Source organism: Pteropus alecto, unplaced genomic scaffold (genome assembly GCF_000325575.1).
Source record: "Pteropus alecto unplaced genomic scaffold, ASM32557v1 scaffold40, whole genome shotgun sequence".
Classification (NCBI taxonomy): domain Eukaryota; kingdom Metazoa; phylum Chordata; class Mammalia; order Chiroptera; family Pteropodidae; genus Pteropus; species Pteropus alecto.
The window spans coordinates 8410410-8433956 of record NW_006431919.1 but is presented as its reverse complement, the minus strand read 5'-3'; the positions used below and the strand labels follow the sequence as shown (position 1 = coordinate 8433956).

The following is a 23547-nucleotide window of genomic DNA, read 5'->3' as shown; positions in this document are numbered from 1 at the left end:
CACTAAATCTGAAAGGTAAGTTTGGGACCTCATGAGTTGGATCTGTGGTATAAACAATTTTCACACTGGGGAATCCAGCAGACACTTCAAAAAAAAAATAGACATGGTAAATAATCTTTGTACTATTTTTTGTTTTTTAACCAGAGGCATGAGTTATGTTAAAAAGTGCCATCAAACATGAAGATAGATTCAGTTGAAACTTATTAGATTACATTAACCAGTCACCATAAAAAAAATTAAAAAACAAAAATAAACATAAGCATAGATAGATAGATAGACAGATAGACAGGAAGGATAGGACTCGTAAAGCCAAAAATTAGAAAGAAAATGAAAGAAACTGATAAGGCAGGAGACCTGGGGTCAATAGCTATCTTCTGGAGCAGATTTCCACAGCAAGATACAATAAAAAGCCTGGATGAATATAAATTCTTACGAACAGAGAAACAAAGTAGCCTCAAATGTGAGACCCAAATCAACAGTCACAGTGGAAGATGCTCCAAGGCACAGGCCCTGATTTTTGGTCAAGCTGCTTCTTCCTTGAGAATTCTATGTGCAGCAGGGTGAGTAAGCCGCAGGAATATGCTCTGTTGAATGTGGTTTAACAGTTCATCCTAGACGCGAGGCGGTCATTTGGTATGCAATGATTGTTGGTTGGTTTGAGCTGAGATCGAAAGGGACCATCAGACAGTAGATGGCAGGGCTTCACCCCAGAAGCCCACCCTCGCCACCTTGTCCCACCTTGCCTTGTTCTACCTGTCTCTGCTGACATCAAGACCAGACCAAGTGTTTCCACACCTTTCTAACATAAGCATTTAAACACCTCAGCAATCCTGCAGCCTAGGACACACCCGCTTCCTTCCGGCTTCCCACACACCCATTCTTTTCACTGGGATTAACATAAAATTGCATTTAGAGAGGAAGAGAAAAAAATTCCCCTATGCAAATGGAAACATCAATGTCAAAGTAGAGCATCTGTCTTACTCTGCAATCTGTCCAGTAGAGGCCAAAGATGCCCACTCAGATGATGAACTTCAGCAGAAACTGCATCTGACACCCACTGCTTTCATAGCATGGGCCGGGGATGGGAGGATGACAGTGTAGAAATGTGATCAGTCGTTGCTGAAGTGGGGGAAGTTGAAGTCATCTTAGTCTCTTTAAAAATGAAAGTGACTTTAGGGATCTTTTACAAAGCATTAAAACAAAACAAAACAAAACAAAATGTGTTTTTGAAGGACACTTGAAAAATTGAATGAGATCACTTCAGGCAGTCCTTTGCCCGCTGGAAACACACTTAGGATAGGCCACATGGGCCACGTCCAGGAAAGACACTTCTCTATCACCGCCCATAAAGTATAGCACCTTAGCAGTGGCCCATGTGGCCACTTGGCAACTTGCATTCCAGGAAAAGGAGATAATCCAGGAACACATTCAACTGTATTTGAAATACTAGTCATGATCTAACCTACTACTGGTTCTAGAATGCATATTCCTAACCTTACATATTCTGCCTTTTGTGTGTGTGTGTGTGTGCGTGTGTGGCTTTATTTATTTCGTTTTCAATAATTTTCTTTTTTTCAATTAGAAAGTAATACAAGTTTATTGTAGACATTTTGGAAAATTTAGGAAATCATAGAGAACAAAAATCATCCACAATCATACCATTCAGATATATACTGTTAAATTTTTGGCTATAGAACCTTCTAGAATTTTTTTCTTTAAGAACACGAATCTCTAAGATGGCAGGTGGGAGCCACTGCCCATCCTCCTAAACTAGAAGCATCCCTTCAAAAGCAACTGACCATTTGAGGAAGAAGCCTTGGTCTTCATTATCTATACATTTGCCATATCTCTTCACTTCATTGGCAGCACTAACCACTTGGGCTGACTTAACAGACATATGCGAGTCTCAGTTGCCTCCCTGTTTCCACCTAGTTGGAATATCCCTTCCTCTGGGATCAAGATCCTCTCCATAGCTCAGGGCCAGACCTGACTCATCTAACATAACACTTTCATTCTAAGTCCAGTCTCCATCTCGGTGATCAGTTAATAGGTGACCAGGGAGACTTGAGAAGACTATGCAGCTCTGGGACAAATGCTTTGCTCCTAAGAGAGACACACAGAAAAGATGTTGATGCCTGGAATTGTGAAGCCATTTTGGGAGCTCGAAAGAAGCTAGCTGGAGAACAAAGCCTAAAGCACTTTAACTGATCCAAATAGGATATCCCAGATGACCTCTAGCAAGACACAGGAAGCCGCTGGACACAAAACAAACTATTGCAAGAAAAGAACAATTCTCAGAATGTATATAACATGATTCTATATATCTAGCTAGATAAATAGATATAAATACATAGAGGAGGGTTGAGAGAGACTCTGGAGGTATACTGAAATGTCAGCAACAGTGATCTCTGGAAATTCATGAATCAGGGCTTCAAGTTTTTTCTACATATGTTTGTATTGTTTAAAGTGTTTACAATAGTATATACATATGTGTTGCTTGTATACTTCTTAAACATTTTAATTTTAAAGACTATACATGGCTTCCCCTTTATTTGAAACATGTACCAGAAGCTCAGAGCACTCTTCTAGAAAGAAAAAAGATGTTTTTATCAAAAAATTCTTTAAGTTATTTTCAGTATCTAGGGGGATCTGCTCCATCTCACAGTTGAGCACACCTGCTGTTTGTCAGCACATCTTTTTCTCCTATAGGAAGAGCCACAGGGAGATCATGGGCATTGGTTCAGGATGCTAGGGGTTCAAAGTCTGGATTATGAGGTGGGGCAAGGTGTTTAAGCTTCTTTGTGAAATCACGACAATGGGCATTCAGTGAATATTGCTGGAGTGCTGGCTAGCCTTGTGGGGTGTCTAGTGATGAGTAGAGCATAGGATATATCTTCAGGCAGTGGATCACGGGGTTGTACAGCGTGTCTCAAAGTGCAGGCCAGAGTCCCCACACCAGAATCACCTGCAGGTGTGTTAAAATGCAGGTTCCGGAGTCCCATTCCAAATGTGAATCACAGTCTCTGAGGATGAAGCCCAAGAACCTGAATTTTTTTCTTATATGCACATGAAGTATGAGAACTCCTTCCTCTGTTGGTGAACTAGACTCATCAAAATAGTCTGATGGGGCAGGTGTAGGTTATTCTTCCCCATCTTGGTTACCTGTATGCTCAGAGTCAAATTAGTGGCTCAACTGTAGCTGTGTGGTTTCATAGTGAGCAAATGATTAGGAATCCTATTCCTGGCTCCTCACATTAATTCTCTGTCTTTCACTCTTCTTGTCATCTTTTTTTTTTTTTTCTTTACAGTAGAAAATAAGTTTTATTGGAAGGGAGAGTACATTTCCAGATGAGGAAGCGGGCCTGAGCAAGAGAAGTGTGGCTCAAAAGGGCCCCCTAGTCAGTTACCAAAAGCTCACTGGGACAGGCAGGGTAAATAAATAAATGAATAAAAGCAGCTATTTATTAAGCACTTAGGCAGTAAGCTATGTGCATTATATCATATCTCATTTAATCTTCACAACAAACCTATGATCAATCACTATTATTAAACCCATTTTACGGATTTGGGAACAGGGTCTTAGAGAAGTCAAGTAACTTGCACAGCAGGTACTAGAATCCCCACCACTAACTCTAGATCCCACATTCTTAAACACCTACTACTTGTCCTTGGCATGGGTGAACAGTGGTAGTGATTTTCACATAGGACTGGCCCTGGGGCTGCAATCCGAGTGAAAAGGGGAGCCGGGGGCTTACCTTGAAGCTTCTTTTGCATAACTAGCATACTACTTTTACTTAGATTTTATGTTTCAATCAGTTTTTTTAATTTCTAAGATGCATTTATGAACACATTAATAAAATGTGCCTGTCTCGTCTTATTTTATGTATATATGCATGTATTTACGAGAGGTTACAGAAGGGGTCATCAGTCGTGGTACAGCCACTGTAAATGAATTAGTGAAACTATTTCACGTCAACTTCATATTGTTTTCTGTTCAGTAATCTTTGTAGATTTGTTGGAATTTTTACAGAAAGAATCCCTCTCCCCAAGTTGATACATATTTTAATAAGTGTGTGTATCATATATAGTTGACCCTTGAGCAACAGCAGTTTGAACAGCGCAAATTCACTTATTTGCAGATTTTTTTTCAATACAATCGGCCCTGAGTATTTGCCTTTTTGGATCCAAAACAGTATTTTTCATCAGTGGTTGGGAATCTTCGCATGCAGAGGGCCAACTGCATGCATGGTTCTACACCATGTTATATAAGAAAGTCGAGCTTCCATGGATTTTGGTATTCACAGAGTTCTGAAACCAATCTCTTGCAGATTGGTTTCAACTGACAGCCAATTTTAGTTAAGTTTTTGGGGAGTCAAGTTATAGGACTGTGCAGGGGGAGCGTTGACACCCCTAACATCCCCCACCAACACACACATCACTCTGTTCAAGGGTCAACTATAATAACAAATATAGCAAACTGTGGAAAGGCCCCTCTTCCCCATCACCATCTAGCTATACTCCCCAGGGATGCCCATTGTAAAATGTTCACGTACGTACACACACACCCACACCCACACCCACACCCACACCCACCCACACACACACACACACACACGGTACCGTATAGCAAACATACAACGCAATCTACTTTGTTCACTTAACCATATACGTATCTTGTGTAACATGAGAACTTCCATTTCATTTGAAGCCTAGGAGGCAAGGTTTTGGACCGAGGAAATGAGAGAAGACGCTCAGAGCTGAAGGTAACGTCTCCACCCAAGCGAGAGCACAAGGTCGGATCACCAGTGGGACTGCCAGCTGGGTGGCTCCGCCCTCCCGCGTCCGGGACAAAGGGAGGGAGGAAGTATGCGGCTGGGAAGCTCCTCCGCTCTCGCCTGGGTTTTCCGTTTTCACCCCACTGAGATTGAAAGGAAAGTTAGCACAGAAATCTGTGCCCTCCTGAAACCCAGCCGGGCCGCAGGAACTTCCCCCGTGGCTGGAACCGGGAGCTGAGATGGAGAAGCCGCCACTCGGGTGAGCGCTGAGAGCCGGGTCGCACGCCGGGACCGCCTCACAGCAGCGCCTTCTGTCGGCGACTATGGGAATGGCCCGCATCTGTTGGCCTGTATTTGGTGTTCCTTATTCTGTGCAGACCGGATGGAGGTGTCCAACACCGGTGTACACCTTTGCACCCTTAGGAATGTTAAATTCTTTTGGGAATTCCTAGCTAATTCTTCTAATTCTACTCATCTGCGTAGAGTTCCTAGGGCTATAGGTGTGTGAGCAAATGAGTGTTAGGGTATACGCTGGGCGTCTAAGTGGGTAATGCCTTGGATGTGACTTGGGTTGTCTCTGCTTGCCTGTAAAGATTTCACTTTCCGCTCTATGGGCTAGTATCTATGAGCGTCGGCCGTGTCTCTACACATTTGAATCTTATTAACAGTACACATATTTTTCATCCTCCCTAGGGCTGTGTCTGTATGAATGTGCAGGAGTCAGTGAGGATGTGCAGGAGTGTCTGTGGGGGGCGGGGGGGTGCATGGAGGCACAATGGATGGTAATATATTTCCGAAATCCATATGTGGGCAAGGGTGCCCCAGATATACTAAACCTTTTGTCCTTCATCTCATCCTCTGACTTAAGAAGAACCATAGATTTTGCATTGGGGCCCTCTAGCTTACAATTGCCCCATCCTGGCCTGAACTCAGCCTCCTGTGAGGCCTCAGCCTCCTTCGTGACCACTCCTTGGCCTGCCTTCTCCAATCTGCATAGTTCAGGGAGGCTGTCTACTGCTATCTCTAAGCACATTGGCCATGATGTCAACCCAAAGAAAAACAGTTGTCCATCTCCTTCCTTTTTCCCCACCCAAAAGTCATTTCCTCTTAGTTCATTACCTGGGATTTTGATGCTATGTTTCCTCAGACTTATTGATACACACAGAAGGAAAAAAAAAAAAAAGGAACTTCTTGAAATTCCCCCAGAAGGTTTTGAGAGCTGTTTTCAGTGTTGCAACTTGAAACAAGTCAGCTTCTAGTTTAAGTTTCTATCAGAAAGCTCGGTAGGAGTAGGGTATATAAGCTCCAGTAGCAGCAGCAGCAACAGAAGAAGAAGTAACAACCGTTTCATACCCAGCAAACTCTGCAGCTCAGCCAGAAACAAGGTAAGCACTTCCCGAGCCCCTGCCACCCCTTCCCCAGGCCCGCACCACGTGTGTGCTCCTCCTGCACCTGGCTTCATGGAGTGAGTAGATTCCTAGAAGCACTCCTGGTGCTTTATCTGCTGGGACACTAGTGAAAAGTCAGTAATTTGGGGACTAATGTATAAAGTATTAATTTAGAAGCTCAATGAATAATAATTATACCAAGGTCTGTGAACAAATGCACAGTTATAGAAAAGTTTGTTTTATCTTGTTTAAAAGTGGTATGCATATAAAAGTATGTTCCTCAGTATTAATGCCCATCAATTAAAGGACTGTATAGAGTTAAAGTGTTTCTTACCTTAGTATTATAAACTTTTTAAAAGCCTTTCATTCATTAGGTAATAATAAATTTAATAAATAATTGAATTCATACTTTTATCTCATAATTGAATGTTACAGAAAATACTTGCTCTCATATTTGCAATGGGTTTACAAGTCAGTTGTGACAATCAATCAGAATAATAGCTGAGTTATCAGTTCTTTTGGATTAACTGACTTGGGCCCACTTAAAATATGGAAAGCAACTGCAATGTTTAAATCACTTTCTAAAGAATTTTTAAATCTGTAAGAAAAAAGATAATCTTCACTGTACTGGTGTCTTATACTTGCCCAGGTAAATTGCGTGCAATAATTTCCAGGTTAAAAAAATGATTGGGTTAAAATATCCTTTAAACAAAGAGACTACCAAACTCTCGCTGATGGCCTACTTTTTTTCAAATAAGGAATTTCAAGATATTAGAAAGAATTTGGGCAGCCTCTTAGAGTTCTTTTTCCTGGGATCTGAAATTTTATGACTTTGGTACATTCATTCACTTTTCTAATAATTGATGAAATCCCTCTATGCTAGTTCCTCTATGCTAGGAACACTGAGTAGAATAAGACAGACATGATCCTTGCCACCGGAGATCTCAGCGTAGTGGGGAAGTAACCGTACATTAAAGTAACTATATGATCGCAATGGTAGGAAATGCTAGGAGAGGAATGGGGCTCCGTGGGAACGAATAGTCAGGAGTCCTGACTCAGTCTGGGCACCATGGTGGGTGGGTATTTTACATGAATTATTTCATTATCTCCTCACCACATTAAGATGTCCTTTTTACAGATTCAGAGGGTGAGGCTTAACAAGCGACTTGACTGGAGTCACACAACTAATGACTTGGCAGAGCTGGGATGCCAGTGCTGGGCCTGCCTGGCTCCCACACAGGGGCCCTTTGCATGTGCTGCCCGTGCCTTCTGCGACTATGTCTTTTATTTTTATATAATAATTCTCTCCTCTAATTAAAAAGTAACAAAGAAATTAAAACTTGAAAAAGAGATGCCTAACCAAGTGCCATCATCACGCCCATGTTGGCCCCAGTGTTAGGGAGCCTTAATATGCCACAGGCCCCAGGCTCCCTGCATCCCTCATACAAGGGTTTTAAGAGTTTAGAAAACCTATGAAATTAAATGAAAAAAATTTTTTCTTTCATCCTCAAGACTCTCAAACCTAGCATGCCGAGGAAATGCGGGCTGTGGGACACAGCTGGTCTAGAGGACCACAGAGTAACCACGTGTTGACTTCTTTCTGGTTTCCTCTTAATCAAACCCAGGGGAAATGATCTTCACCCCTGCCAGTCTTCTGTGGTTTAAAATGTAGGTGATACTAAAATGAGAACCATCACCAGGTCTCCCATGATCCTAAAGTGACATTCACCTGAAATTCTCAAATGCATCTGAGGCCAAGAGAGGAAATGCTGGGCACACAGCCAGTGGGGAAACCCCAGCATTAGGAGAGTGTAAAGGAATTGCCAGGAGATGCCAGGAATCTCTGTTGTCGCCCTCCCCAGAGCACCAGCATCTGGTTTTTACAGGCCTGTGTAACTGTACCACCTCTATGGCATTTCTCTACAGCCAGGAATGACTTCTTGTCTACCCATTGCATACGAAACAGAGATACACCAAATTTTTCCTTTATCTCTTCCTTCCCCAAGGTACAGCCTAACATGTTATTGGTTGCCTTCTATTACATCATCTCATTGCATTCTCCCAAACAACCCTTTGATATGAGTATTACGTCCATTTTATAGATGAGCAGATTTGAGACTCAGAGAGTGATTTGGCCAGCATCACACAACTAGGGAGTAGTGGAACCGTCACTGAAGCCCATAGCTGCTTGACTCCAAGCCTATGAGTGTACCAACTGGTGTGCCATGGCAACTAGTTCTTTGTCACAGCCATAGCCTGGACCAAACTGATAGACATGCCCCTGAAAATGCCATGCCGCCGTGACAGGACCGCTAACAGTGGACAGAGAGGCCTGACTTCTAGTGCTATCACCACCACTCACAACCTCTACAATCTAAGGGGATAAAGCACATGACAAGGTCCCCCTAGGATTAGCAGCAGTTCTGACAAAGCTGTGATTTGTCAGTATTCAGACACCCCAATCAAGGGGTGCTCATTTTTAAGGTATTTGGCTGAAAATTTTGAGTCTCGTTCTTCATATAATTTAGACAGTGGTTTCTGAAATCACGTTGCTGCCCAACATGGGTGCTCTGAGAGAGGGATGGAGGTGTTTCGGACTGAAATTAAATAATAACTATCTCTACCTAATTCACAGGTAGGGTATAATTTTCACAGTCTGAAGATTTTCATAAATCTGGATTGAGCTGCAATATAAGACGGTGGCTGATTTATCACAAAATTGTGCATTTCATTACTTCATGGTGGATATGTCGATATTTTATGGTCTTCTCCCAGAGAACATCTTGATTTTCAGGGGCTCTGGAACCTGAGCATGGGTTAAACCAGTGGTTCTCAAAGTGCTGTCCCAGGACCAGCAATATCAGCTTTGCCAGGAAGCAGATCCTTGGGCCCTGACCCCCAGACCTACTGAATCACACACTCTGAGGGTAGGACTCAGCAGTCAGTGTTTTGGCAAGCCTTCCAGGTTATTCTGACATACACTCCAGTTTGAGAACCACTGGATTACATTATCTAGAAGGGAGTAGTCTTTATTTTGGGAGGAATTACAATCTAAACAAGGAGTGAAGCTAAATCCCTAGAACAAGGTCTGGCAACTAGGTCTTGCCAGAATTTGAAAGATTGCCTCTATATTACCTTCTCCTCCCCTACCCAAGTCTTTTAGCCCTGGGTGTCACTTTACATACTGTCTTGTGCTACAGTGATGCATGTGTGCAGCTTATCTTCCCAACGAGAGGGTAGGTAGTCATCACACTGACTTAATAAGTATTTGTTGAATGAAAGTATTTGCTCCTAAAAGGCAGAATCCAGGTAAAAACCTATGTTACTTCCAATGGCACCAGCTCAGTGTCCTTTACATAGAAAGTACCAAATAAATAACTGCTGAATGTTAATCCAGACAAGTCATGTTCCTTCTCTGAACCTTAGGTTTCTCATCTTAAAAATAAGAGGATTTTATATCAGAAGGCTGGCCTTAGGTCTCTTTCAGCCTCAGATTGCCTATGGTTCTCTATTTGGAGATTTTCTTACCCTGTAATTTACTTAGTGTTAACCTGCCATGTAGAGAAGAAAGAGGAAAATAAAGATTAAATATAATGTGCACAGAATGTGAATATGGTTTCCAAATACTTATTGACATTTTCTCTCCTCTTTTCCCTCTTCTTTCTCTTTTCCTCTTTCTCCTCCTCTCTTTCTCTCTCCCCTGCAGATGCTTCAGCAGCAGTTGGTCCTCTCCTGTTTTTCCCTGGTTTTACTGGCATCACCCCTTCTGGCCATATGGGAACTGGAGAAAGATGGTAACCAGACACTCTTTATTCTCTCCGGAGGCCAGGTCTAGGCCAGGATTCTCAGGCAGCCTGGGGGAAACCAGACTGAAATGGGAAACCTCGCATTGGGGCTTCCTAGCGAGAGCTGTCACTGTGGGGACACTGGCAGCTGCATGTCCTTTCACTGCTGAAGGTGTCTGTATTGCTTGGCTTTCACATTAGATGACAGAGAAGGAGCTTTTTCTGGACTGTGGTGGGAAATGAGATATGGACTTTGCCAGTATTACTAAAAATCAATTGTATCATACAATCAAAAGACAAAGTGAGGGTTTAGAAAAGCATAGGGACTGTGCTCTGTCATTTCCCACTCTTCCACACGACATAGCCTCCTCACTTGGCACCGAGATGACTTGCCTCTGACCAAACACTTTGCGGAAAGCATAGCATTTAGACTCCCATGGACTTGGGTTCAAGGCTGGATCTGCCACTCACTGGTTATGTGACCTTGAGCAGGGCCACCTCTGAGCTTGAGTTTCCTCAACTATAACTCGGAGATTACAAAGTGATACATACTCCCTAGAGTATTAACTATATTAACTGATTGTTAGTTGTTCCTGAGACCCTCAGATGCTTCTCATTGAAGCCAACATAAGAGTGTCGATAATGCTGTCTTTCATTGTATAATAATACTTAATATTTATTGAGCTTAGTATCTCATTTAATTCTTACAACAACCATATGAAATAGGGACTGTTTGTACCCCATTTGACAGATATCGAAAACAGAGGCAACAAAGATTAGATAACTTACCCAATTTCACATACTTGGTTAAGGGTGGAACAGGGACTTGATCTCGACTCTGTCTTTCTTCAAAGCCTGTGCACTTAAGTATTTGAAGAAGGATTTTACAAGGATGTGAAGCAGTTGTTTCCTATGTCTTTAGAGAACTGAGGAAGAAGAAACAGGAGTAAATTAAAAATAAAGACATTTTACCTGATGACCGGATGATAGTCAGGAGAGTACAGCACTGATATGAGTACCTAAAAGGGATTGGAACTATTCCTCCATTCTTAATAATTTTGGGAAAACAATAATGCAACCTTCCGCACTCTGCACCAGGAAGGTTGGAGCATTTTAGACCCTTCCTCGAGTAAAGGCAAAGGCCTAAGACAGATGACCATGCCAGATCCCTTCCAGCCCTGGGTTTTTTTTTAGTAAGCTTGGGAACCTTGGCTCTTGCATGGTTAACCCTTAGCAACTTCTGAGTTGGTAAACCACAAAAATTCCAGGAAGTCACTGTGAGAAACCCCAAGAGGGCTTGTGACTTTGGAAATGAGATGAGGGGATGAAGCTGAGCCCTAGGTTCTGGATGCTCCTCATTGGGCTTCCACTTGCGGTTGGTTGTTTCACTGCCCTTGGGCAAGAGTCCTTTAGGGGTTATGACAGGGAGATAGCCATGCTGTTCAGTTGCCAGTGGGACAAAGAAAAACTGGAGAAAGCCAAAGGTGTCATGTGGTTTTATGTCAGCTCAGCGGATCAGGTCCGAAGAGTTGGGCCCCAGTTGCTTTTTACCTCATCTATGTTATCCATTCAGGAGTTATAAATCCCTCTGATGTAAAATGAAAATTTTGTGTTCCACGATACTTTTCATTTGGATGCCAGTAACAAGAGCCATCGGTTACAGAGCGTTTAAAGGCACTGTTGTTAAGCTCTTGTATGAATTAACTTGTATAATCCACATGTCAACCTTCTGAAGCAAGTACTAATAGGTTGTTCATTTTATTTATTTACTTACTTATTTATTATTATTATTTTTTTTTATGGTGACATCGTTTAATGAAATCCAATAAGTTTCATCTGTATACTTTAACCGTCAGGCATATATATATTTACACTATGTGTTCACCTCCCATAGTTAGATTTCTTTCTGTCACCACATATTTGACACAATTAACCCTGTCTACCTCCTCCCTCCCCCCTCCTCCATACCCTCTCGTAACCACTAGTCTATTGTCCATGTCCATGAGTCTCAGTGTGTTTGTCCTGTTCATTTTAGGTACGTATCCCACATAGGTTGTTCATTTAAGTGATTCAATGCCTTGCCCAAGGCCACAGGCTAGTATAAGAGATAGAGCCGAACCTAAACCCAGACCTATATGACTCCAAAACTCAGGCACTTAACCACTATTAATACTCACAGCAGGCATCATAATTTTCCAAGAGCATAAAAACACATCACTGGGCCCATCCCAGAGTTCCTGAGGGTTCAGCAACTGAGACTTTGCATTTCTAACAGATCCCCATGATGATCATGGTGTGAGAACCACTACATTGAACGATTCTATTTAATTAATAATTGATGCATGAATGGAGCTTCGAGGTGACATCTTCTTTGAAATACTATATACTAAGCCATCCCTCAAGTGCCAGTTTAGATACAGGTATTGGAGCTCAAATGCAAAGCCAGGGAGACAGAAAGTCTGAGATACAGCTCTTGTGCTTCTAACTTGCCATAAACCTTGCTTAGCCTCTCGGTCTTAGTACCTTCCTCTATAAAATGGGAAGACTAAGACCTAATCAACTGCCTCATAAGGATGTAAATAGCTTTAAAAAAATAAGGAGAGAATGAAAAACTCCATTGGTGAGTTTCATGCAGTAGGAACTAAATCCTAAAATCCCCATGGAAAGTTGTAAGACGGTTTCTCTATGCAGTTGTCTGACCCTTTGGCCTGTGAATAGCAACTGAGTTTATGGAGGCGGGCACTGTGCTAAGTGTTCCACATGCTTTTATTCATTTAGTCCTCGCAGCCAAACCTACAACATAGATACTATTATTATTTTCATTTTACAGACGAGGTAACCGAGGCTCATGGTGATTAAGTACCTTTCTCCAAATTCTCCACCGAGCTAGTGGGGTCATTCTTTCTTGACATTTCGTGCACAGCCTTATTCCCTATGAGCCTGAAATTGTGCTGGAAGTCTCTCATCTCCACCAGGCCTTCAGCAAATAGTCTTGTGTTGTTTGCATTTTTTCAGTGTAACAAGGTCTTCCTCATCCGCCAGCTAATCAGAGGTTAATTACTAATTGCTCCCTGCTAGTTAATGAATTGAAGCATCTATAAAATTCTTCGCTTCTTTCTTCCACTACTTTGAGCCCAAGTCAAGCCCAATACCCTGAGATCATCTCAGCAAGCCTCTGCTGTTATGAGCAAGGTTGTGCTTTGGCAGTGCAGATGGCCAGGTAGTTCAAAAAACACACAGTCCCAGACTTCACGGAGCTGACAGTCCGGTTCTCCACTCTCTGTGCTCTCCAGTTTATGTTGTAGAGTTGGATTGGTACCCTGATGCCCCTGGAGAAATGGTGGTCCTCACCTGCGATACCCCTGAAGAAGAAGGCATCACCTGGACCTCAGACCAGAGCAGTGAGGTCTTAGGCTCTGGCAAAACCTTGACCATCCAAGTCAAAGAATTCGGAGATGCTGGCCAGTACACCTGTCACAAAGAGGGCAAGATTCTGAGCCAGTCTCTCCTGCTGCTTCACAAAAAGGAAGATGGCATTTGGTCCACTGATATTTTAAAGGACCAGAAAGGTAATTCCATCCCCTTGGATGATGTCAGTTTTCTCTTTTGCTCCATAAGAGATACAAAAATTAAACAGTTTAAAGAAATGATTAATGTAGTTAATGAAGTAATCAAGTCCCTTACTGAAACTACCCAGAAGCTACATTTTTCTTTGCTTTTGTTTTCCTTTGCCAGATACTTTGGATTATCAACCATCAAAATCTCATGTTAAGAAAGTTTCATGATGAGTCTAGATGCTTTTCCTAAGCTTCTCTTTAAATAATGGTGATATTACTGAGAGACTAATAGAAGTGAATCAACATGTATAGTGCATAACTCAGCACTGGGGTGATAACCTTGAACAAAAATTTATACCTCCCTCCAGTGTGTTAGATGTGTTGTATGCTATACAGAGTCAGCATCCTATTGGGACACTCCCAGTCCTCGCTGAACTGCCTGTCAGGGAAGCAGCATCATTTTCCAAGGAAATAAAAGGAAGCTCTTTACTCTTTTACCATTTGGTGGCCTGTAATTAATCACAATCAAAATCTTTCTGGGGGGAGGAACCTAAATATTGAATTTTTTTTTTTTTTCCAAATCCAGAACCCAAAAATAAGACCTTTCTAAAATGTAAAGCAAAGAATTATTCTGGACATTTCACCTGCTGGTGGCTGACTGCAATCAGTGCTGATTTGAAATTCAGTGTCAAAAGCAGCAGAGGGTAAGTGAAACCACTCTGGTTTCCCAGCATTTTGCTAGAACTACTATTTCATTAAGAAAATAAAGATGGCCTATCAGTTAGTGATAGGAGAGAAAACCAAGTGAACTTATTTTTTCAATGCCCCCATCACATGGACATTTAAGCTAATTGCCTGAACAAATGTATGCATCAGAACAGGATATCACTGGGGCCTGGGAATAGCCCCTATTGTGTTTGAACTCATTCATCCAAATTGCCTGGCGATGCTTCCTTAAGGCTCATAGCACCGTGGGGAGGGGTAAAAGGAGAAATCGAAGCTACAAATGACTTGCCAAAATTGCACCTCAAAAAAACAGAAATAAGAGCTCTAGACCATAGACCTTGAAAGCCCTGAAGCCGACTCCAGAACTCCGCGAGGCCTGCAGAAATTTTTCCAGGACCCCTTCCACTCTTTTCTTCCACTGACACTACTCATTCTGAAGTTCACGGTTTGTCCAAGACACTTAGACTTTCCCTAAGAAACCAGTTCCCATGGATACAGGACCTATATTTTAGCCCCTCTATGTAACTTTCTCCACTCATTGTCTAAGTTCCCAACAATGTAGGATGATGGAGCCAACCCTAGGTGATCATCCCGGTCTTGCCGCTGTTTACCTGAGCAACTTTTGGGGTCTCACTTTTCCATCTCTAAATATTGAATGCTTACCATAGAAATGCTTACCATAGAAATGCTTAAACAAGTGCACGAAGATATAGATGCAAATCTTCATTGTGACATTTTTGGTAATCAGTGGGGAAAGGTCAAGTAAAGTGTGGTACGTTATACTCTGGCTTAATGTGTAGTCATCAAAATGAATAACCCAATCTATATGGTCTGTCTTGGAGCACTCCCCATAATATGTTCAGACAGGGAAAAGATGGTTATAAAACCATATGTATATCATTTGATCCTATTTCATAAAAAATAAAATCTATGTGTGTTTCTATAGACAAAATATGTGTGTATGCAGATATACATGTGGATATGTGATTGCTTTGAATATTCATAGAAAAAGTCTGGTAAGATACAAGATATGAATAATATTTGTATTCAGGAAGTGAAGTTGGAGTTAAAAGGGGGATTAGGGTTCAAGAGGCACACATAGTTCCTTTAGTTTTTTATAATTAGCATGTATTGATTTTGTTATTAAAATGGGAAAAACAAAATAAACATTTTAATGAGATGTAACCAGAGGCTCTGGATCTAAAATTTTCCAGATTCATTTCGGCCAGAAGCATATAAGTGCAGAGCTGTTTCTAAACATTTGCACTACCTCTGAAGCCAATCGTGTTCTCATGGGAAAGGCAGTTTCTTATTCCTGCTAGGAACTCCTAGAAATGTGTGACACAGGATATGTCTGTCTTTGACTTCAGCTCCTCTGACCCCCGAGGGGTGACGTGTGGAGCAGCGACACTCTCAGCAGAGAGGGTCAGAGTGGACAACAGGGAGTATAAGAAGTACACAGTGGCGTGTCAAGAGGGCAATTCGTGCCCCGCCGCTGAGGAGAGCCTGCCCATTGAGGTCTTGGTGGATGCTGTTCACAAGCTCAAGTATGAAAACTACACTAGCAGCTTCTTCATCAGGGACATCAGTGAGTTTGCTTTATTATATGTGCTTAATAAAGATAGATACCATTTGTCACCTGTTCACAGTGCTCCGTGCATTGGAGTAAAGGATTTACATACATTATCTAATTTATTTTGCGCGCTCCAGAAAGTACAATGTAGGTACTATTATCTGCATTTTAAGGAAGAGGAAATTTAGTCTTTTTTAAAAAAAAAAAAAAGTTAAACAACTTGCCCCAGATTTCACAGCTAGCAATTCAGACCCAGATCTGCCCCACTTAAAAAAGCAGGCTCTTGGCTACACTTCTTTTCTGCTGCCCAGGCAGCTTCCACGATGAATCTAGGAGCATCCCTTTAAGTATAATATTCCTATTCAGAACCAGAGCTTCTCTACCAATTGCAATTATTCCCAACCAATCTTTCTCTAGCATTCGAAAAGAGATTTATTTATTGGAATATAATTCCCTCCAAAATGGACACCAATTTTTTTTAATTGGTAGATGGAGATTTTTGTCATTTTTCATTTCCTTTACTATTTATCCACTGAACATGCATCATGAAATAATTTGTGAGAGAAGCACAGAACTGTCTCTAGCAATGTGTGAAGAGGCTGACCTTGGTGGGTTAGGGGAAGATAGAGTCTAGTTCATGTAGGGTGGCCAAGAAAAGTCTCTTTGAGGAAGTAACATTTAGCTGAGTCCTAAAGGAAAGATGTCAGTCATGTCAAGAACAGAGGGAAGAATATTTGTGAAACATCTGCTAAGAGCCATGGTCTTTGGAGTGGTGCTGGGCTTAGGAGCTAAGCGCATTGCTTAGAATGTCTCCCTCCCCTCATCTAGAAGATGCTACGTTACTTGAGGACAGTCTTCGTGACATTCACTGCTGTACTATCCATGCATAGTTTAATGGCTGACACATCATGATTGCTGGCGCATAATTATTTAATGAATGATCATAGAGACCATGTGACTATAACCCTTGAGGACAGTCTTCGTGACATTCACTGCTGTACTGTCCATGCAGTTTCATGGCTGACACATAATGATTGCTGGCGCATAATTATTTAATGAAAGAGCATAGAGACCATGTGACTATAACTGCTACAAGACAAATCAGTGCCAGACACCATGAAAAGACAAAAGAAAAGAACACTAAGTGGGAAATCTCTCACATCCTCAGCAAGAGGCTCAGCTCGAGTATAGGTTTGGTGCAAAGAGCGGGGTGACCACAGAGAAGGTGGTCCTTCACCGACAGCCCAGATATGAGAGTCTTGTTATCTCTAAGAACTTTCTTCTGAGCACTATGTAGACTTGGTTCCACCGCCAAGGCCCATCTGATTGTGCAATGATAAGAAGGACGCTGAATCCCAGGTTCAGCCTTAAAGGATGTGGCAACTGGTGAGGGCTGCCTTCTACAGGCACCAGTGTGAGCCTCACCAGTAGCAAGGGTGCCTCACATCTGCCAATCAGATGCTCAGAGAAGTTAAGTAACTATCTGATGGACTCACAGCTGGTCAAAGGTGAAAGTGGGATCAAAGCCAGAACTACCTTACTCCAAAGACCTTACTCCAAAGACTAGGAAAATAAAGACTGTTTCTTATTTTCAACAGTCAAACCAGACCCACCCAAGAACCTGCAGCTAAAGCCATTAAAGAATTCCCGGCATGTGGAGGTCAGCTGGGAGTACCCCGACACCTGGAGCACCCCACATTCCTACTTCTCCCTGACATTTTCTCTTCAGGTCCAGGGCAAGAACAAGAGAGAAAAGGTAAGATTCAGGTGCCATATATTCTGTGGTCAGGTTTATGCAGACCTACATCAAGAAGAAAATAAATGAAAATAATAACAGCTAATTTTTATTTAGTACTTTCTCTATGCCTGAAACTGTGCTAAGGGTTATATATGTATGTCTTACTTAATCCCACAGTAACTCCACAGAGACAGGCAGTGTTATTATGACCACTGTGAAGACATTGAAGCTCAGAGAGGTTAAATGATTTGCCCAACGTCACCCAGCTAGGAAGTGACAGAACCAGGACATAAACTCAGACTACCAGATACAAAGACCATACACCTTCATTATGGCTGACCATTAATTCTTGGACTCAGAATTGGTCCTAATAGAACTGGGCTCCAGGAACCTAAAATTATTGTTTTGACTGAATGAATATAATGGATGATAGAACATTTATGCTGTCTCATCCAAAATGGATAACTCTCAGCTGTTACACATATTGTGAAATTATTTTATCAAACAGAATGTTAAGTATTTACATAGGCTATGATGATGCCTTTCCAATTTTCTTGCCCTGGCATCAATAATCCCAAGATCTCAGAGGCACTTTTATTGAGCCCCAGCCTCCTTGGACCCCAGTTTTAAAATCACTCAACAAATTTAGCATCTGGTAGAAACTCTAATTCGGTCACTCTCTAAGAATTTTTTTTGCGGGAGTGAGGACTATTCTGGAGTCAATTTTACCTAAATATTATTTAAAATCTTGATGTGTATCTTTCCTACTTAAGATCTATATCATTAATAGTGCTTTCTACACCATTAGAGACTCTGTTAAGAGTTTTACATGATTATCACCTTTGACTTTTACAACTCGATGAGGCAGGCATTAGTACCATTCCTCTTTTATAAATGGGAAAACTGAGACACAGAGAACCTGAGACATTTTCCTGTGGTCACACAGCTAATAAGTAGTAACGCCTGGATTTGAACACAAGTTTGTCGGATGAAAGGATGAGAGTATGGTATTTCTGAATATCCAGGGGACAACTAGAGCAAATCGGTCCCAGTCCCACCAACAGCTTAGTACTCGGGTGAGTGCACATGAGAACTTCAAGCAAGGCAGCTCAGCTAGAAAGATGAAAGCTGGACCAATTTCACCCTTAGGCCTTGCTCAGTCGAAAAGCTGCATCTGTTTAGAGCTTCTGTCAGTAGGTGGCGCAAGTTCTACACACTCCCCTGTGAATTACAAGCATGATACCCTAAAACCTGAGTATGCTTGTTTTGAGAGATGTGATCTGCAGATATATGTCCTGCCTACCTTCTGACTGCATTGCCAAAGATTTCCCTCTTCTTTGCAGAAAGATAGACTCTTCGTGGATCAGACCTCAGCCAAGGTAACGTGCCACAAGGATGCCATGATCCGCGTGCAAGCTCGGGACCGCTACTATAGCTCATCCTGGAGTGAATGGGCATCAGTGTCCTGCAGTTAGGTGAGCAGGCCCACGAGATCCAGCCCAGACCTGCACACTCAGTGTACCCAGGTGCAGGGCAATGGTGGGGTTCGGTGAAGGAGAGGAAAGAGGGGATGGGGTGCCTGGCACAGCTACCATAGTCAGAAACATACATTTGTTCATTAGCAGATATTTATTTGATGCCCACATTGTTCCAGCCACTGTTCTGGGCTCAGGGATACTGCAGTAAGAAGAACATGTATAGGTCCTGCCCTTCTAGAGGCAAAGGCAAAGAAGAGAGAGAGGTAGCCAAGAGTGAGAGCATGAATGGCTTACAAGCTGTTTCTAGGAATGAGAACCCCACGAGAGGAGTTACTGGGGGGCCATCAAAAGGCTTTCAGTCATCATCAGATATTTTAAGAAAACTCTTAAGAGTCTCTGGTGAGCAAGGTACCAGTCAAACCCTAGGCCACATAAGGAAGAGCTGGACCCTTCTGACACAGAACCCCCACAACCCTATTGCCTGGATAATGAGTCGTGTGAAATAAGAAGAGTTTGTGGCCACATTTCTGATCCTCACAGACTTTGGGCATTCTTTTTCAGGTTCTACTCCCAGAATGAAATCTTGGAAGAAAAGTGGAAAATATGTAAAAGTTTTAAAAGACATGATCTAATAGACCCCAAAAAGATATTTTCTACCTAATTAGCATTTTTTAGGATCATAGTGATGTCTTTGCTGTATTTTTATATTTAAATTCTAAATGCCCACTGAAACAATCAGCTAATTTATTTATAGAGTTTCCAACTTGCAAGTGCTATTTAAGTAATTTATGTATTTATTTATTATGGTTATTTAATGTTTTTGTGCCAAGATATATGTTTTACACTCTCATGACCTGATCCATAAGGAATGGGCCCTATTATGCAAAATGTGAATTTATATGTTATTTATACTGACAACTTTTCAACTGAGGCTGCCAGGGCATCGGTTTTATGACAACCAGTAAGAACACAATGTTCTGATGCCAGCATCATAATATGTTTATGATGGATGAGAACACAAGAGATAATTAAATAGACATGGAGACAGGAACCCACTTGAGGAGATGTTAGTTCCCATATCCATGAAGACTCCTTGAAGTGGTGCTGGTAATCCAGGGCCGCCTGCACTTCTAAGCAAGTTTAATCGTTGGATGCTTGTATTTAGAAAGGGCTAAAAAAAAATTTTTTTTTTAAAGATTAAAATTGAAGTTCGGCTTCAGCCTCTGTGGCAGTCCCTGCCCCATCTATCTGTAAGACATAGGAGAGTGACATAGAGACCTCATAAGTGTCTGGGATGTAAAAAGATCGTACGATTCAAGAGGGAAGACAAGTGTAGTTATGGCTAAGGACATAAAATTGTCAGAATTGCCAGTTGCTCCTTAATAGCCACTCAAGAAAAGCAGACAGATACATAGAAATGATCAACAATCACTTACTGGTCAGCGTGAGTGAACCTGACAAGCAGACATGACCGGAAAGTGCCCAAACATCGAGGTGCTACTATTAAGTAATGAATGTGCTTTCTGTGAAGTGATTCCATTGGTTTTCTGTTTACTTATTTATTTTTACATTCTGATGATGAATTAATAAAAATGTAACATTTCTTTGCAGTAATATTTTGGGCTTTCTCAGCTAACTCGGGTCTCCTGTTCTCACATTTACCAGGACTGCCTTTTTTCCCCTCCCATTTAAGAATTATTGCCCTTCCTTGAAGCGCTTTCACTTCCAGTTTCGCAGAGTTGCTCTTTCCTTTTATAGGATTCCCAAAGTCAGTGTCTTGCTGAGCTTAGGGACTGTCCCTGTGATCTGACCATGGGGGATTCTGCGAGAACACAGGGGTTGGAAGCTCTCGCTTCTTTCATATTCTATCCTGGAATCACACACCTAGTTTCCTAAGCATCATGAAATAAAACTCCAACCCATGAAAGCCATGGTCCAGCTTGTGTTTACGGAGGATGTGCCATGTGTCTAGACATATTCAAGCCTTTGGGGTTGAGGAGTTCCAAACAGTCCCCAGTCCTGGCATTGCTCATAACACAGAGATGAAAAGTTAACTTCAATACCACTAACTGCCAAAACATTCCGTATATATGGCAGCCTGGGGTGAGAACGAAGGCGAATGGTCAGTGTAACCTGGAGTCGACCCAGAAAGGCTTGATAGAGAAGGAGAGGTGCCCACTTTGGGCTCAGCGGGCAGGGCCTGCTCCTTCCCCTTTGGTGCCTCCCATGCAAAGAGCAAGTGGTGGGATCAGAAAGAATGGAATGCATTCTCTGCTATCTTCAAAAGCCAAGTGTGCACATCAGAGCTTCCTTGTAATGGCAAGGTAATTACAACAGGGATATCTGTTTACATTCCTTATTTTAAGTGTCCCCTGGAGCCCTTGTTGTCCTCTGCTCCTGACAAGAAATGGGTGGAAGTGTCTGTCATCCTAATCCAACATTTGAAATATATCATCTTGTGTTTATAAGCCCACACTTGATAGCGAATATTCGGTTAATAACAACTACTTGTCCTCCTGCTGGGTCTTTCATCTAGAGATATCAAAACAAGTAATGGGAGTTTGATGAACAATGTTAACCAAGAAAGAAATAATCACATTTTGTAACTACAGAGACCTGGGGACCTTTCCCAATACTTGCAGCCAGCCTGGGGCAGTGCTCAGATGTTCTGGACCCCACCATGCCCAGTGACTTCTGGACCTCTTAGCATTTTGTTTAATTTCGGTACATGCATTAGAGAGCTTTTCTCTTTGAAAAATATTCCCCAGGACCATCCTTTTTATTGGGAATCTGGCCACTACAAAATGTATCAAATGTCCTTGCAAAAGAGCTCACGACTGGGAACCAGGAGACTAGGCTGTAGCCTGGCCAGCCCTGCTGTGACCTTCAGCACTAAATACAACTTGCTGGTTGTCAATCGGTACTGACTCCCAACTTCCTTCTCCCCTAAAGCTCCTCCTCAACTCTAAGGTAGGCAAACTAAGTTATCACTTTTCCAGCCACCCTTCTACCCAGCAAGGCCATGAGGCCCAGTTCTGGCCAATGACGTAAGACAATTCTGCTAGCGGTTTTCCAAATAAAAGACAGCCATGGCTAGCATTGCCCTTTCCCTCCTGCCTTCTCTCTTGAGCAGATAAAATTTAAAAAGTCTCAGAGTATATCTTGCGACCAGGATGAAAGTCATTGTGCTAAGACTGTAAAGATAGAAAGACTTGATGACTCTAGTGACGTTATCAAGGAATTGAATCAACCCCTGTAACTACCTACCCTCAGATTTCTTATATTAGAAAAATAGACCCTTATTTGTGGGGGTTTTTTTCTAATTGTGGCAAAATAACACATAACACAGAATTTACCACTTTAACCATCTTTAGGTGTAGAGCTCAGAGACATTAACTACATTCACATGGTTATGCAACCATCATCATTGTCCATCATCCATCTCCAGAACTTTCTCTTCTTCCCAAATAGACTCTGTATCCATTAAACAATAACTCCCTTATACTTATTTTTTAAAACAGAAATTGAATAAACCTAAAAGTAAATAAAGACATTATCCTAAACAATCAGATCCCCATCCATGAGAGGCTACTAGCCAAGTCAGAAAAAAGGAGCCAGGCCAGCAAAGGAAGGAATTGGCATCAGAAAACCTGGCTCTGCCCCTTACAGCTGGCACAACCCTCGGGAAGCCCTGGAGCACTCAATTTCCAACGATGCTTGTGGGGGCCTGGTGATGGCCTGCTTCCCTGGCAGAGAGGAGTCACGGCCAGGAAACCTGTTCCAAAGGCAGCCTGAGCATCAGCAGGACTTGCCTGGAGAGGAAGGGGTCTTGGGCAAGCAGCTCCCATGGAAAAGACCCCTCATTCACTCAACAGATATTTTTTTGAGCTACTGCTCTGTCCCTAGCACCACCCTCAATTTTCTAGATAGAGAAGTGAAAAAGACCTTGCTTCACAAGGTTTCCAGTCTCCAAAGGACAAAATGCTTCAAATTCTAAACACTGGAGGCCGCTTCTTGAGAGTTAAGGGCACTATAAAATGAGATAGTCAGTTCAATGTAATTGGCATAGCACTTGGCCCTCAGTAAGCACCCAATGAATAGTAGCTATATGCACTGACTAACAAGCTCTGTGATCTTGAGCAAATTACTTAAACACTTCAAGCCTCAGTGTTCTCATCTGAACGATAGGATAATAACAGTACCTACCTCACAGAGAAGTTGAGAGGGGTAGATGGAATAACACTTAGAAAGTGCTTAGAAAAATGCCTGATTCATAGAAAATCCTCAGTCGAAGCTTATTGTTAATAATCTTATTACATTACTTATAACCAGAAAGAAGCATAATTCCGGACCGTGCGCTTTTGCGGGGTGGAGGGAACGGAGGGGCTGTTGTTAGGAGGTCCTGATACTTCTAAGAACTGGGTTGGGATGGAGGGAGTGTTAACCAGCCAATGAGGAAGAAAGAGGTGGCTCAGTCAGATGAGATTTAAAAGCCTGCTCAGTGGAGAATCCCTTTCTCATAAATAA

At 42.1% G+C, this 23547-nt stretch overlaps 1 protein-coding gene across 1 annotated transcript; it reads left to right on the top strand.

Moving 5' to 3' along the window:
- Positions 1-5272: 5272 nt before the first annotated feature.
- Positions 5273-20623, top strand: IL12B (interleukin 12B). Its single transcript, XM_006906473.3, has 8 exons — positions 5273-6160; positions 9870-9957; positions 13242-13517; positions 14092-14209; positions 15602-15819; positions 17403-17560; positions 18886-19017; positions 19582-20623. The coding sequence occupies exons 2-7, from the start codon at positions 9870-9872 to the stop codon at positions 19015-19017; spliced, it is 990 nt and encodes a 329-aa protein (XP_006906535.1). The 5' UTR covers positions 5273-6160; the 3' UTR covers positions 19582-20623.
- Positions 20624-23547: the final 2924 nt, after the last annotated feature.